At 37.6% G+C, this 17,500-nt stretch overlaps 1 protein-coding gene across 1 annotated transcript in view; it reads left to right on the top strand.

Annotated features, from left to right (window-relative positions):
- The window catches only part of CCHR13.PART0H11orf54 (chromosome chr13.part0 C11orf54 homolog), a 371,774-nt gene that overhangs the window by 81,143 nt on the left and 273,131 nt on the right, over positions 1-17,500 (top strand). The window contains exon 4 of the mRNA XM_044054130.1: positions 5,200-5,301. Within this exon, the coding sequence (XP_043910065.1) occupies positions 5,200-5,301 (102 nt within the window). The remainder of the gene's footprint in view (positions 1-5,199; positions 5,302-17,500) is intronic.

Genomic DNA, 17,500 nt, shown 5'->3' with positions numbered 1-17,500 from the left:
TATACTATATACAATATGGGTGTTCTTAAGTTGGTGAACCAGAGCTTGTTGAAATTTCTTACGACTACCAATCCAGAAACTGGCTTTGCGTATGAAAGAGAGGAACTTTCGCAATTGCCGTACCCATGCTGAAGCCCATTTGAGAGTTGGAGTGGATGAGTGGACCCTTTTTCATTGAGCCATGGTTTGTTGAATAACTGCTCAATAAGTTTGCATAAAGATAATGTATCTCTCTCTCTCTCTCTATATATATATATATATATATATATATATATATATATATATATATATATATATATATATATATATATATATATATATATATATATATATATATATATACGTATACAACATTATGTACATTACATATGCATGAGTTTTTACTTCCGTCACTTCAGGATTAAAGAATAAAGGTCTAGTTAATTTAAAAAATGCAGGTTACATAATATCCCTAATAGTATGTTTCAAAATGGCGTGCACTAATTGTAACTCAGAAAATAAGTGTACAAAGCCTGCAGATCTGAATGTCTCATTCTTGCTTAGGTGCAATGTATTATTTTAATGAGTTTTTCCCATTTGAAGAATAAGAGTTTTGGGTTGGGGAAGAAAAAAAGCTTGTGTGCCTTTTTCTTTTGGTGGTCATGGGTGCTAGAAGAGTTTTAACTGCTTGTGCAATATTTGAGGAGCTGGAGATAAGTATTTTTATTTAGTAGAGAAAGAAAACATTTCCTGATTTTCTGGAGACTGCTGACATGAATGGCACTGCAACAGAATTGGCAGCTGTGTGATAAAAGCAGTTTATTAGTTTGTGTAGCTCATGCTATTTTCTTATTTGATTGCATTATATTATTTTATTGCAGTGTGTCATTTAAAAACTATTATTTCTCATGAATATTGGTAGTTAGGGACTGAAAGCAGTGTTTGTCACTCTCTTAGTGAGTCATAGAGAATGTTAATTGTGAATTGTGGAAAGAGCTGGGGACAAGTATTTTAGTTTGGGAGGAAAAGTAAAGATTTCACGAGTTCGAGATATGTGACTTGGATAGCTACTGCCATGAAATGCACTGTTCTGTGAGAAAAGCAAATTCCCCATCTGCTGCCATTCATTTAAGAACGCAAGCTGCAAACTGCTATGAAAACACGCCAGTTATTTGATGAGTGTATGACTGCATCCTTGAAAGGTATATAAAGCTATTATTGAAAGCTTTCATAAGGCAGAACCTGTCTCAGAATGGCCCCATACAGCAATGCTTTTAGGTTGTATAAAATGGCACCTTTGTAAAGCGTACAGTGCTATAAAGCTACTGCTGAAGACTTGCATAAGACAGAACCTTGCTCTTAATGGCTCCATCCAGTAATGCTTTTAGGTAGCATCATAATTCCAAATAATCCACTTTGCTGCTTAAGCTAGGTGTAATGCTGAACCCCCTGCTGTTCACACTGGCAATAGAGTACATTAACAAACAGGGCAGAGGGGTCATATCAACAGAGGTACTGTCTGTATATGATCTGACATTACAGGCAAGCAAAGCAAAAACTTCAGCAAAGGATAGGGGAATGGAATGCAAAACTGAAGGTACATGAGATGAAACTTGAGTACAGGTAAGAGAGCTGTAATGGCAGTAAATAGGGGAAATCAAAAGATGAAAACTGAGACAGAAAGAAAAATAGTGGAACAAGTTTAACAGCTTCAGATATCTAGTAGGGGTGGTTGAGGAGAAGGGAAATCTAAATGACAGTGTCAAGCCTAGAATCAGGGAGGCTGCAGTCAACTGACACAAAATGTCAGGGGTAATGTATGACAGAAGAATACTTAAGAAGATGAAAAGTAAACTGTTCAAGACAGTTGTGTGACCAGTATAACTGTGTGGTACAGAAACCTGGGAAGTAAAGGCAGAGCAGATGAGGAAGCTGGAGGTGATGGGGATGAAGTGCCTGAGATGAGTGGTAGGATGTGCACTGTGAGACAGACCAAGAAATGGAGACATCAGAGAAGAAGCCAGAGTATCTCCAGTTGCAAAGCAGGTCAAAGAGAACAGGTTGAGGTGATTTGGGCATATGTGCAGAAAAGCAGAAGACAATCTGTTGAAGATTTGGTACAGTCAAGAAGAAGGTAAGAGGAAAAGAGGACATCCATCAAAGAGATGAGGGGATTATATCAGAGATGGGTGGCAATCATGCATGACTGTCAAAGAAGGAAGGAGAGTGGCATTGAATCAATGGTGATTAACACAACATCGCGACCCCATGTAAAAAAAGAAATGGAGGAGGAGGAAGATGATGATGATGTACTTTGCCACTTAATAGTTATTGCCATTCACAGTTTTGTCATCATTTGTGACTGCAGTGTGTGCAGTCAACATTTTTAGCTAAAGTAGTGTCATTTACTTTCAAGGAGAGGGGTAAATGACAGTATATGCAACAGCAACGTTTTAGAGTATATCTAATAACGCCTCTTAATACCTGTAAACTGCCCAGATAAAAACCCTAGTGTGCTGCTTTGTGCAAAATAACATTGCTGATATTTTTGTATGTACACATAGTCTCTGCCAGACAGGATAATTATAGAATGGCTGTTCAGTGTTAACAGATTTCCTGCTAAGGTACATGCATGCACTGATTAGTTACGGCACCAGTTGTGATGTGGAAGGTGGGGAAATGGTTGTTAAAACTTTGAATGCTTATCATGTTTATTATTAGAGTCTGCAGGTATGTCTTGCCTCTTACAGCAATTTGCAGTTAGTTGACCATGGAAATATTTACACCTTTGTTGAGCATCACTGCAACTATTGATTGCCAGTTAGTCAAGATTTCATTCCTTTCTACCAGGGAAGCAAGTAGGTCTATAAATGCTATTGTGACTGAGCTATGTGGTACAACTGTTAGCAGATGTGTTTCTCATGTACATCCTTCTCCTACATCAACAGGGATTTATTCCTGTATGGTTGCTGGGCATCTTAATTGGTGCAGTGTTAAAGATTATAGGGTGACTTTAAGAATACCTTAAAAAAAACCCAGTGACTGTTATATGAACATCTTCATTTGGTCAGGAAATTACTGGTATAAAAGTAGCTTCCTCAGATCTCTGAGGCTCAGTATCTTGGGAATTGTTTGCTCACTGTTTTTCAGAGTTGTTCCCTTCCTCAATGTTGCACAGGTGTACAGTTGGCATATATAAGTTTGGGGACGAGTAGAGGCTTCCCTTTGCATGAGAAATGTGGGAAGGTTTGCCCATTGCAAAAAATACTTGTTTTGAGCTGTTCTATTCTTTTGTAATTGGCAGTTTGTATGGATGTGAGATTGAGGATGCCTTAAACAAGCAATGTGGTTTTCTCCCTTCCATAGTAGAAGCTGTAAAAGAAATATGTTTTCAGTCCAAGTATGAAAATGTTTTGGTTGTTGCAAACAATATAACTATGTTTGAAAAATAAAAAAACTTGAAATATGAAGTACTGAGTGAAATTTCTAGATTATAGGAAATGACTGGCCTGGAAGGAGTGAACATTTATTTTACCAGAAGTAAAATTTACACAATATTATGGTGGAAGATTATCCAGCTTTTACAAAGAACAAACAAAAATCATATATTTGTTTTTATCTGAAGGAATTCGAGAACTGGAGTGTATCCCTTGGAAAAAGTGGAAAATTTAATAAGTGTAAAGGCGAGAAATGATAATACCTTTGCTTTTTTTGTGTGATAGGATTTGCTTTTCTGCTGCTAGATACTGTGAAACCCAGATTTTAGTGTGAAGTTTCCTTTTATTTGCAAATCTCACCTTACCCTAATTAAGATGTGTATTTAAATACAGTTAATGTCATACCAGGTATGGTCAGTTTAGTACATTTTGTATATGTTTTAGATTTAACAAATTTGCGCAATACTCTGAATTCCAGAAGTGGGTTTGGAAGATGTAGGTCATGATTTAAGGACAGTTGGATGTAGTTAAAATAGTTATAAATGACAGAAACAAGATTAAAAAGACTTTCAGCTTTTCCCTGGTAGGGGTCGCCACAGTGGAACTCTGGTCTGCTCATGATTGGCAGTGGATTTTTATGGTACCGGGTTGCCAGCCCGACGCCAAACTTTCAAAGAAGGCATGCCCATTCACGCTCGCACCTACCTGCATGTGTTTAGCGGCACTCGACCGCGGGGAGGACATGCAGACTCCACACAGAAGGCGCTCCAGCCGAAAATCGAACGGGAGAACCTCTTGCTGTGAGGCGACAACGCTAACCACTGCACCACCGCGGCTTATAAAGGACAGAAACAAGATAAAGGTGTAAATATAGTATACATTTTGAAAAGCAAATTCAGGATATCTTTAATTGTACATTAAAAGTTAGCTGTAAAAGGAGGTTTTTGAGTAAAATATGGCAATACTTTAGAAATGTTTGCAGTTGTGTAGTATATTGGGAATGCAGTTACATTTCATATAGAGCATGCTTATGTTGGGTGTTTGGCACTTTTGGAAACTATTAGGTGTTTATTTGCAGGGAGAACTGTGTAGTAAGTTAGCTGTACGTGGTTGTGAGCAGAAGGGTAATATTGTAACATTTAAATATATGGTTGGCTTTATAAAATGCATATCTTTGTAGCTAAATTCTGAATGTTATTTTGTTTTATTACTAAAAATGAAGATAATAAACATATTCTGATATTTGTAACCTTCCATTGAATTAAGCAGGTCATGGAAGAATAAATGATAGTTAATCAAAATGGATGGTAATGTACTGGAAGAATATTCCAGGCATCATTGGTATGGTTCTGATAAAGTGTAGTTGTTGTTTATTTTAAAGTTGTATAGGGTCCTTTTTATGACATTATATAATCTGGCACCATGTTATTTTTATAAAGTTTAGCCTGCATTAAACAGTTTAGATAATTTTTTATCCATCACCGAGTACTGTTGAAGCTTTAATGACTAGCCGAACCACCAACCGTTTGGGCTGATGAAATATTTTGTTAATGTCTTATCTAGAGTAGCATCTAGGGAGTGAGGCTTCCCACTTAGTATATGGATATAACTTGTAGCCCTCTGATCTTCAGAGCTTCAAAGGTAAGTGTACAACCTTTTAAGCAACTAAAATGGTAAGATTGGTAAGGAAACAAAATAGACTAAAATAGATGCAGTAGGAATGGTTAATTTTGGTTGTATGTTAAAATTGTTGTAAATTGACATTAAGGCTTCACTTTTACAGATCTATGACATAAATACAGTTGCCAGAGACACCGATTTGCCTGGAGCATTCATTTTAGGGGCTGGTGCTGCTTCATCTCGAACTCTTGGTATAAATGCAGAGGTTGGTATCTCTTACTTTTCACAGTATATTTGTTTAATGTAAAACTCCACCATGAAATCGAACAGTGCCTCAATATACTATGCTATACTAATTTATCAGAATTATTCTCTATCTAGCACACACATTGTTTGAGCAGAATACCAAAAGTATCAGTTCTTCCCGTTGGGTGGGGGCTCTGATAGCTAGATTATGACTATATATTTTAAATAAAGGTGATTAGTAATTGTACTTAGAAAAATTGCTCAAGTTTGGAAGAAATGCTGTCAGAAAAAAAAAAGTACATAGCTTTGGTGATGCCGATCTGGGTTCTTTCCTTTGCTGATCCTCAATGGCTTGACAGGTAAAATGTGCCCAAATGTAGCTCTTTCACATTAGTGACAGTGGTTGCATAAGTGTTTCTTATTGTACTTTAATTTCTTCTACCCAAAAACAACAGTCTGGGGTATTGCAGTCTTGAACTGATTTTGTGTTTCAGTCTCTTCTTCTTATTCCCATAATGCAGATGGTGCCTCCCTAATATTGCATAACCAAGATATAATAAATGAGGTGTTTTCTGCATTTAGTTGCAGTTAATACTGTTGTGAGAGTCACTAGATTCTGTGAATGTTTTTGCAAGCAATGTCACTGTTTCTTCTTGAGTGAATTACTCTGACTTGTGCTATGAGTTGCTAAAAGACTAGAATGGTATTTGTAATTTTCTTCAGCATATCCTTGGTACAAAGTAAGGTTTTCGTTGAGTAGTCACCAAAAAGTAACTCCACATTATGTCTGAGCCATGGCTGCCATTCCTGCAGTGGGATGTATGACTATTATTTTATTCAATTCAATAAAAAGTGTTTTTTTTTCCAGTTTAAGGACATCATCAAATTTGGAATACAAAGCATTAAACTATTTATGTTACGTTAATAAGTCACATGATACTGACTAAAATTTAAGAACATACTTAGTGAAAAACACTGAAACAAATTATGCATTGATATTAACATAGCGTACAAACAGTACTTAAAAAAGTGAATGAACAAACACTGCATGTTATAAAAAATTTTAATCTAGCTACTGCATATAAATCTGTTATGCATTCAGAGGGGTGAGGTGTAAGGGCATATAAATTGTGCACATCATACAGTGTTCGTTCGTAGGACCATAGGAATTACAAGGCAAATAAGGCTTATGACCGTTTATGCCTTGCCAGCACCCACCCTCAGATTTAACCTCCACTCTCGAGGAGGATCAGACCAGTCAAACCTGAGGTGAATTTGTGAATTCTCATCCACTCATCTACTTCCCGTTTTGAAGAAAGATAATGTATCCCACTAATTAATTTGTAGTGGGACTTTGTTCTAGATGTGGGGACGGCACTTTGTAAAGAATCGATTTTTCCACCTTGTTTTATTAATCTTCTGATCAAGATTTATATTGCCTATTCTGACATTTTGTTTGTGGAGATAAAAAGTTCCAGGGGCTCTGGGTTCTAGATGGCTCAGAAGGTACATCATTGATCTCCCCTCAGAAGTCTGTAAGATACTGAATACAGGGACAATGCTTCCATTCTTTCCTTTTTCTTTAGCCTGTGGTTTTCTTGTGTAGGACACTCTAGAGTATTGCTGGTCATTTTTTTATGCCTAGTGAGGTATATCTGAAAAGGGGCACTGTATTCAATAACTGGCATAGTCCATGCTGATGAATATACTGAGAAAATGACTTCTTTGGATCTGAAAGATATTCCCCCTGGGGATCACCTAGTCCAAGTAGAAGGATTTCTTGACTACTGTTGTTAATTGATGGTCTTAGGACATGGAATTATCATTCCGAGTACCATGGTTTGTAGCAACATTCAAACAGAGAGGGAAGGATAGTTTACCAAATGCGACAATATTACACTTTTTAGCATGTAATTCAAGTCCATTGTTGACACACCAGGTGTTTTACAAGTGTAAGGTATTGATGCAGGGAATGGGTTTCAGGGTGTGACTTGACCATTACTCCCAGTTTACAGTCATAGACAAATTTTGTTAGTTAGAGGTCTTAATTGCTGGTCTGGAGATTGGAAAGGTAAATGCAAAACAAAAGGATTCCAGCACAGAGCCCTGTGGAATACCACCAGCTATTTTTGTACTCTTTGATAACCTAGTACCCACACCATATGGGTTCTTGTCCTTAGTCACTTCATTATCCATCTAATCATATAGGGGACTACTTGTAATGCACTGAGTTTACTAACTGTGATAGCATTGAGTATAGTGTTTATGGCCTTTGCAAGGTTAAGGTATGTCGTTTTTACAGCATGACCACTGACAACAGCTTGTGTCCAAAGAAGTTAAGCAGATTCATTAGACAAGATTTACCCTTGATAAAGCCAACATGCTGTAGGTCTAGCTTGCTGATATTTGTTATGTCATAGTTAATCAGGTCAGTTATAATGTGTTTGACTTTGCATAAGAGACTTGTCAGACTGGTGGGTCTGTAATTCCTGGGGTCATTGGTAGGGCACCCCTTGTGGAGTGGCATCATCACTACTGTGCACCATATTTCAGGGGTAAAGCCAATGGCTAAACTCAAGTTAAATTTAAGGAGTGGTTCTTGTTAAAGTTATACTACACTATTCACAGTAGTCTGTACCTTTACTCAGTGAAGACAATGAGACAGTTCTGCTGTTATGACATTCATTTACTGCACACAAGGTTTACATCTAGCTTAACAGTGAAAGGTATATACATCAAAAACGTACTTCAGCTTAGAATAATCAAAGTCTCTGATACAAAAGAAAAAGTCCCAATCTTTATAGTGTCTTTTCTGCCTGCATTAGCAGTTTTGAGAATTTGCCAGAATAATAAATCTTTCCTTTTAAGCTGGTCTTCTGACAGTTTGTTTTCCATATTTTAAACATTCTGTTCCTGAAGAATAACTCCTTTTGTCCTTGGCCTATCATTGCTTATCATGTTGACGAGACAGCTGCATACAAGAGTTCGTCTTGACCTGCTTGTTGATAATAATTTTACAAAGCTGCATAGTTTATAAGAGCTAAAATATTTTACTTCTAATTCTAACAATGAATGCCAAGCTATATAGTTTTGCCAAGTTGGGTAACTGAGCTTTAGCTGAGTGCACTCTACACACTGAAATGCAGAACATTTATTTCACATTTTCAAAAAAATCCACAGAAATCCATTTTAACGTGTTCTTTTATTCTCACAATTCCCACTTTTTATTTAAAAAGCAGAAAATAATTGTTCATTTTCAATTTTCTTTAATGGTACACATTGAAACCTTTTCCAGTTTATTCAGGTTAACCATCATGATTTGCTGAACTCTAAGTTTTTCGCAATTGACAACTTAGGTAGCAAATCCAGATAGTTAGTATAACTATAATGCCTAACACTACTAATACAGGATGTATCAACCATTTTAACAGATTTATTCCTGATTTTGACCAACCAGTAAAGATATCCCGCCAGTTGTGAGCAGTGTCTTTTTTGGTCTTTTCAGCCAAACTAAGTAGTTTCTCTTTTACAATGATGCTTAATGCTTCATAATACTTTTATTTCTTTTTTCCAAATATTCTCTGAGAATTTTAGTATTGTTCATTATAGTTCTTGGAAATATTCACTTCTATGGGTTCAGTAAACACATAGCTTTATTAATCCTGAAACAAAAAAGGTAATTTTAAAATTAAATTCTTGCCTACATCTTGATCTGTAACGGACAATATAAAGAAGAGCCACTTCTATAGACATTTGAAAAAGAAAGGCGAATAGTCCATTTACACAAATTAACAGAATGCTGCAGTAAGCATGGTTGCTGGCTCTTTTTCTTTCCTATACTTTTCTTTTTTCTTTTCTTTAACTTTGCAATTATTTCAAAAGGTCCGTAGCAATTTTTTGCTCGCGCGGGAATGCCCATCTGGGAACGTCTTGATCAATACCGCTTCCCTCTAGAGGGAAGTTTTTCTTTCTGAAGGTTTTCTTCCCATGTGACCACCGTTGAATGTAATTTGAATGCTTGCATTTTGACACACAATTCAGGAAAATATCTCTTAACTTTTTGATATTGTTGATGCAATTTCTAGTAATGGTCTGTTTGTACTAACAGTAGGATCGAATGGCAGTTGTACAAGCGTTTTTCTACCTGTCATGACTTTAAAAGGTGAGATCCCTGTTTTACTGTGTGGAGTTGCTGTGACACCCAGCAAGATTCCAGGCAAACATTTTACCCAATTTACGCCCTTTCCAAGCAGGCTTTCTTAAGGCGTTCCTTAAGTGGTCCTGTTCAATCTTTCAACTCTCCCGTTAGGCTGGGGATGGTAAGGAACATGAAATTGTTGCTGAATACCAAGCAAATCACACAAAGCTTTCATCAGTTTACTGACAAATTGTGGCCCGTTATCGGATTTGATAACTCGTGGCCATCCCCAGTGACAAAAAATGTTTTTCCATAAGGGGTCTGCTGTAGCCTTAGCCGTCATTGTTTTTGTAGGAATTGCTTCTACCAATTTTGAAAAAACATCAACTACCACTAGAAGATACCTGTACCCACCTTTAGCTGGGGGTAATGGACCTGCAAAGTCCTTTTGGATGGCATACCAAGGTCCATTCGCTGGAGTTACCCTTAGTAACTGTTTTTTTTTCAATTGAGCATTAACCTACAAACATATTAAACATTCAGCATGCACTAAATTGCAGATTTTCTTTAACTGTGGATGCCAGTACTTGTTCTTTACAATGGGCCATAACTTTTGTGTACCCAAATGTCCCAGTACCTGATGATTAAATGTAATTGTCGTGCTCGTTTGTACGGTATATAAGGAAGACTACAACCGTCTTCAAAAGATTTTGCATAATATTGCCCTGGACTTTTTCCTACAAGAGTACATTTTTCTAACTCTTCATGCAGTCCAAACTTAGTTTAGATCTGCAGCAGATCATGTTGCAAATTCTGAACTGAAAATGTCTGTATGGCATGTACTGCAGTGGTTTTATCTGGTACACCAGAAAGGTGTTCTGTAGGATACAGTTGCATTCCTCCCTTTGCTGCCTTTTTTGCCATCTGATCAGCATAGTTATTTAACTGAAAATTTTAATTTGTAGCTTTCTGATGAGCTTTTACCTTTAAGATACTGTAGCAACCCACAAGGGACTGACTATGAACCAAATTCCAAATAGCCTGTAACACAGAAGCATGCTTGAGTGGTTTGCCCATGTTATCAACAAACCCTCTCCTTGCCCATGTAGACTTATGCAGCCGCAGAGAATTAACTACGTATGCACTGTCTGAAAAAATATTGACAGGTGGAAAATGCTGTAACACATAAATAACTGTTTCCAGTTCAGCTCGCTGAGCAGACATATGTTCCAGTAACTGAATCAGAGTCGGCTGCTCCATAGAAGGGTTTTCTGGTACTACTGCAAATCCAGTCCGATATTGTCCATTGTCCCAAAATTGAGCACAGTCAACAAAGACAGATGGCTTGTGTTCTTGAAAATCAAGAGACAAAATTGGCTTTTCTGGATTTGAAATGTGCTTAATGCATTTGTGTTGTTTGCCTTCATACCCCATGAAATTAGATAAGTAATAATTATCTCCGGCCTTTATTGTAACTTGCTTGACACTAAATAATGCCAACCATTTTGCAAACACTGCTAGGCTGACGTCATCAATCAGCTTATTTAGCTGACTTTCACTTACCAAAGCCTGTATGGCATAATGCGGTGTCTACTATAATGTCTTTAGAGAAAGCTGTTAGGTGTTCAGTTTGTCTTAAACCCCAATAAATAGCCAAAAGTTGCTGAATGCATGGGTGGTATCCCCTCTCAACATGTGTAATCTTCCTACTGAAAAATGTAATGGGGCGTAAAGTCTTTTTTATTTTAGAATTAGAGCCCTGAGGCCACAATGTAGGGAACTGTTGTTTTACCTTTAACCATACTTCATTTTCAGTAGGGCTGACAGTATGGCCCTTTTCAGAACTGTTTGATACATGTGTTGCTTCAGTCATACATAACATGGGACCTTGTCCTTGTCATTTAATACCATCAGGAAGGTGTATGACAATTTCCATTTTGGACAATATATCCATTCCCAATATTGTGGAGGTGCAAGAATTATGCATAAAAAATACCCCTTTCACTGGTTCCCCTTGATGGGAAAAATTGTACTTGTACAGGTTTATTACCTATGGCTAGACATCCAGAGCCATTAAAACTTGAAATACGTGTATGTTTAGACAAGTCAGAAGGCAAATGCCTACCTGTCAATTAGACTGCCACTCCTGTATCTAGAAGAACATCTTCCCACAGGTTCACCTCTACCTAAATGTTAAGAGGTCATCCAGCTTTCCCTTTCTTGAAGTTAGTCAAGAAAGAGACTTGGGTAAGTCTACTTCCTACCCCGAATCATCGGTGGCATTGGACTGCAAAGGACATAATTGCAGTGTTTCTTCGACCTCTTCACAGTCAGCATAGAAGATCGATTAAGTTCATGATGCAAGGCTATTTGCTGCTGATAATTAGGATTTACTGGACCATCAGGAACAAAGTCAGAAAGGACAGTTGTATCCTGTGTGCTAACAATATTACCTTGTACATTGATGTTAGGTGTCACACCATCCCTTTGCTGTACTGGGAATACTGACTGTTGAGTGTTTGTGGTATATATGGGTTGTTGCTGTAGTCCCCTATTACCCTCTGTCACATATTGCTGTAAAGTGTACTGCTGTGTTTGTACTTCTGGCTGCATTACCTGTTGCTGTCGTGGTACACTTGGCTGTCTCTTTTGAGAACCCTCTATAGATTGAGTAACTTGAGAATTTAACTGAGTGGCTGGGGGAGCTGAAGCTGCCCATTGTTGCCCCTGTGTAACTTGCCCTTGACATGATTGTCCTGCTACCTGTTGTGGGACTGGCTGTCCCTGATTAATCCATCTCCCATGCCCCCTTTCCCTTACTTTACTAACAATGGGTGCTGAATGGGAAGTGTAAATCTTTTGCTTATGAATAGCATTATCTTTACACATAATACTTGCTCACAGTAATTTATGTACCGACTCTGTGAGTGTGTTTAAAGATTCCTCATAAATAAGTTTAATATCCCCTGGGACACCTTCCAAATGTTCCAAAAAGGAGCGCATAACAGCTTTTTGAAAAATGACTGCTGTTGACTAGCATATATGCCAGCTGATAATATTCTGCTTGTTCTTCTAAAGAATTGCAGACTGTCATTTGAAACTGATCTAAAAGTGTTGGTGAGATTTCCCCCTAGTAATACTAATAATACTGCTGTCATTTTTAGGTGTTTAGTTTGTATTGGATACGGCTTTTGCTGAATATAAGCCATAAAACGCTGTGGAATAAAATTCCAGAAACAACGTTCAAATGTATTATTTCATACAGTGCCTACAGTTTTAAGAACCCAAACTTCAAATGTAGTCATGTTGTTAAAAATACCCATCTGTTCATTCCACATGGGGAGAGTTTCTAACATCCTAGACTGATGATAAACTTCAGCAGAAAAGCCTGCTGAGGCTATGATAGGACTTGCAACAGTAGTTTCTAATGCGTTAGACTGATATTCCTCTTAACTTGGCTTGTAATTTTAAAAGGTCTTGATTAGCTAAATCTGTTGCTCTAGCAGCCTCAGATTCCTGCGTCTCTAATTGAGCTCGTAATATGTTTATTTCCTCCCTAGCAACAGTTACGTGATGCTGTGCGTCAGCCAGCTGCTTGTCATATTTTTCTTGCAAACGGACAATTTTACTCATTAACCCTTCTATCATACCAATAACTTTACTGCCCTGTTCAATAACAGTTTGTATAAAGGTCTGAATTTTAGTCTGTGAGATTTTCAAAAACTGAGAAAATTCTTTTGTACATTCAGTGGTGTCAGCATGCAGTTTATCAGACGCATTCCATTTATCACAGTAAGTTTGAAAAGAACCCATGAAATCAAGATCCTGCTGGTTGCTGACTTTAGCAATCCAGTCTTTAAAGTCCTGCAAATCGGACTGTAAAGTACAAACTTTGACATCTGCATCACCCTCTAACAAATCTTTTGCAACAGGATATATAGAAACAGGGACCATTGTCTGTGCTTCAGGCATTACTTTATCCTGGTTGTGTTCCATGGTTTGTATAATACGTTTATGACAAGGCATGCAAAAAGTACATTGGTGTACATTTATGGCACTTTTGCCTTACCATATCAATCAAAGGTATAGATCCATTTATATAATGCTGGCTTGTCAGTTTTCCCTAATAAAGACTTACAGGTGCTAAAATGCTGATCATACCATGTATTTAAATAATTCCACACATTTATATATGGTTCAGACACATCAAAAGTAAAAGACTGAGTGCACATCTTGGCATTTTCATGAATTGCATTCATTGTTAAAAGAAAAACAGAAGACAATATTTACCACAAATGTTCAGGAAAAAGTGGCCAGTCTTGACACGAAGATCAGTTGTGGGAAAATTCTAGGTTGTCTTTTACTAGATGCTGGTGATATGAAAATTTTGGCAGTAGTGTTTTCACACCTTGTGAGTCACCAACACTCTAAAGAAAAATTATCGTACTGCCCTGTACTGCTCTGCAGTGTTTGTTCTCCAGTTAATGGACAAAGTTTAGAAAGTGAAGAATCTATTCTAAGAAGGTCTGGGCTGGAATGTTGCACTGTGAGAGGCACCTTTTCAGGTCACCCCCCCCCCCCAGTTGTTTGGACTGGACTGGTTTCGCCACTGTTAAAGTTATACTACACTATTCAGGTAGTCTGTACCTTTACTCAGTGAAGACACTGAGACAGTTCTGCTGTTATGATATTCATTTACTGCACTGAGGTTTACATCTACCTGAACAATGAAAGGTATATACATCAAAAACTTACTTCAGCTTAGAATAATCAAAGTCTCTGATACAAAAGAAAAAGTCCCAATCTTTATAGTGTCTTTTCTGCCTGCATCAGCAGTTTTGAGAATTTGCCAGAAAAATAAGTCTTTCCTTTCAAGCTGGTCTGGTGACGGTTTGTTTTCCATATTTTAAACATTCTGTTTCTGAAGAATAACTCCTTTCGTCCTTGGCCTATCTTTGCGTATCATGTTGACAGGAGACAGATGCATACAAGAGTTCATCTTGACCTGCTTGTAAATAATTTTACAAAGCTGCATAGTTTATAAGAGATAAAATATTTTACTTTTGATTCTTTTTAACAGTGAATGCCAAGCTATATAGTTTTGCAAGGTTAGGTAATTGAGTTTTAGCTGAGTGCACTCTATACACTGAAATGCATAACATTTATTTCATATTTTCAAAAAAATCCACAGAAATCCATTTTAACCTGTTCTTTTACCCTCACAGTTCTGCCAGAGCTTTCTTAGAATTATTTAATAAATGGCCATTTATTTTGTCAGGTCGCATGGTGGAAATACTATTAGTCTTTCAGAGTACCTTAGTGCATGATCTTTGTTGGTGATGGGGGGATCTGAGATCTTCAGGGATAAGTGGGCTTTGGCTAGTCATTTCTAGTGGGAAGTTAGTGCTGAAAGTTTTAGCTTGTATGTTTGCAGTATCTACTGGGGTCAGTGTAGGTGATACCAGCTCGAATACATTTTGAGAGATGTTGGGTGTTCTTTTATAAGTTTCCTAATGTAACTATTGTAGGATTTGTAGTTGCCTTTGGCTTTATAGATGCTAACCTGTATTTCATAGGCTGCCTTTGTAGTTCTAATAGTTTTTGTTTAAGGTCTTAGTCGGTTTTCTAATGTTATCCTTGGTCCAATGGGCCACAGATCTATTGTATAGTTTAAGGATTTTTTTTTTTCTTATTTTAGAGTTTGTTAGTCGACCACCAGGGTGGTCTGCTTTTTTGTTTCCCATTGTATTTGGCTCTGGTAGGTAATGTCAATTCTATACATTTGTGTAAGTGGCCATATTAGTCTTTGATGTAGCTTCCTGCTGAAGTGATGTCTGGGGTTACGCTGGAACAGCTGAATCTTGTAACTTCATAATAGAACTTTTGGAGATTTGTATGTTTGAAAACTTTGAATTCTGAGATATTGGTCTTTTCAGATTTAAAGGTTCTAATGGTGAAGTTCACTAGTTTATGATCCTGCTTAACAGGGGAAGGGGATACCAGGGAGATGGTTCATGAAGAAACTATATTCATAAGGATCAGAATATTATGTCTTGTAGTAGGCTTAACAATCTGGTCCAGGGAGCTTGTGTTTATGAAATCTAAGAATATTTTAGCATATCTTGCATTTGAGGTATAGGTGTTCCAGTTTATTTATAAGGAGCATTTAGCTGATGTGAAAAAAGAAAGTAGTTGCTTATATCTTCTATTGTTAGGAATACTTTTTGGTAGCTATTTGTGTTTCATTGGTGCTTGGGCCACAGTACTCCTGTTTTGCTGAGAATTCCAAGTGGTTCTTAGATTTTAAACTAGCCAATAAGTCTAGTAGCTCTGTTTATTTTTACTTTTTCTTTGAGTTCTTGAAGGTTGTTTTTATATACTTTTCTTTTTGCATTTGTTTGTGCAGTTTACTAATATGTCCAGGCCGTATTGCTTTATAAATGCCAGACTTTTGTCATCTGCACCTTTAATGCTACCATTTCCTGCTCGAACATTAGGCCACAAGGCTTCTGCACCAGTCCTGGTTTGCAACTGTAGTTTGTGCGCATTCCCAAGGGATTCATGTCTCAAGCAATTCTATGCTAACATGACTCATTGTGTCTTCCTTTTCCTTACCTGCAATTTCCCAAGACCCATTCCAGTGATATCTTAGTTTGTCCTTCTACAAACCTTTTGATAACCTGCCCAGTTCATCGCCATTGTTGATATGCAGTACTGTCTTATATATTCTTCACTAGCTGTATCTGAAATTTTGTCATTAGATGCAGGATTTTCTTAACACATGCAAGATTATTCATGGATGTATATGATTAAAAACATTTTGTAGTTCTTACTGTTATGTTTTTTGTTTCGGAGAGGTATAGAACATTTTGGGCAGCATATCTTCAAAACAAGAGATCATATTCACCCGGATTCACTAATCTTCCATGCAGGACTAGCTTAGTCATGCACGGAAGTGCCCGTTTAGGAGCAGGACAGCAGCGTGCCATGCATATTAACAAGGCGTGCTGCCAGAGTTCCTAGGCTTACATGGAGCGTGTACGAGTGCAGGGGGCATGTCTGAGAGCAGAGCTCTCAGAAGGAACACGCCCCTGCAATGTAGAACAGCAGAAGGTGTTAAGAAATGAACGAGATCACTCATAAGTGTCCGCATATCCCCACCAACAGTCCCCCATGTGTACAACAGCAACAGTACATATAAATTAAAAGAAGAAACCCTTTTATTTATTTTTTTAAAATCAGAGTACAGCTAACCGTAGGTGCGCAGGTGTGCCCATTGCTTAGCTACGGTTATAGCAACTTAAAAGGCTGAAGAGGATAACAAGGAAGATGCATGCAAATGAAGCAGCACAACAATAGTGTAGTGGGCAGAGCATTCGCCTAACGAGCAGACATTCCCGGTTCGAGTCCCACTGCAGTACATTCCATTTTCCCTTCAAATCACTCTGATAACTATTTTTTGTGGCATAACTTAATAAATAACATACATTTGTGAATTGCAGTACTGCATTTAATGCAGATCTGAGGTGTCAGTGTCATAATGTTGCAAAGTCCACAGATAATCACATGTGCCCCATAAAGTATCACAGATACAAATGGAAGGTAAACTGTGTAATTAATGATAACCCCATACATTTTCCAAATCACCCACTTCCCCAAGAACCATTACACTATTACTGTCTAAAATGTAGCACTAGTAAGCGGTAGTAAGAGTTAGTAAGCATATTTAAGCACTAGTAAGCGGGTTTAAGCCCATTTGCACAGGGGTAAGCAATGCGCATGCAGGTTAAGCAAGATTGAATCTAGCTGTCTGTAAGCATATGTAACCGGAGGTTAACATTGTTTACCGTCGTGCAAGCCAGTGCAAACCCGCTTACAATTGCTTAAAAGTGCCTTAGTCACTCTGTATCCAACAGCTCTTGTCCTGCCCAGCAACAAAATAATCAGCACTCCCAAGTTCCAAACCCTGGACCTTGCACACTATAGGCAAAATGATGTACCACTAAGCCATGGCAGATACACATACATCTAATGTTATCACAAACATATCATCCATCAGTATAGAAATGTAATGTGTATC

Source organism: Protopterus annectens, chromosome 13.part0, assembly GCF_019279795.1.
Source record: "Protopterus annectens isolate FY-2018-M chromosome 13.part0, PAN1.0, whole genome shotgun sequence".
Classification (NCBI taxonomy): Eukaryota; Metazoa; Chordata; order Ceratodontiformes; family Protopteridae; genus Protopterus; species Protopterus annectens.
This window is presented reverse-complemented; position numbering and strand designations above follow the sequence as displayed.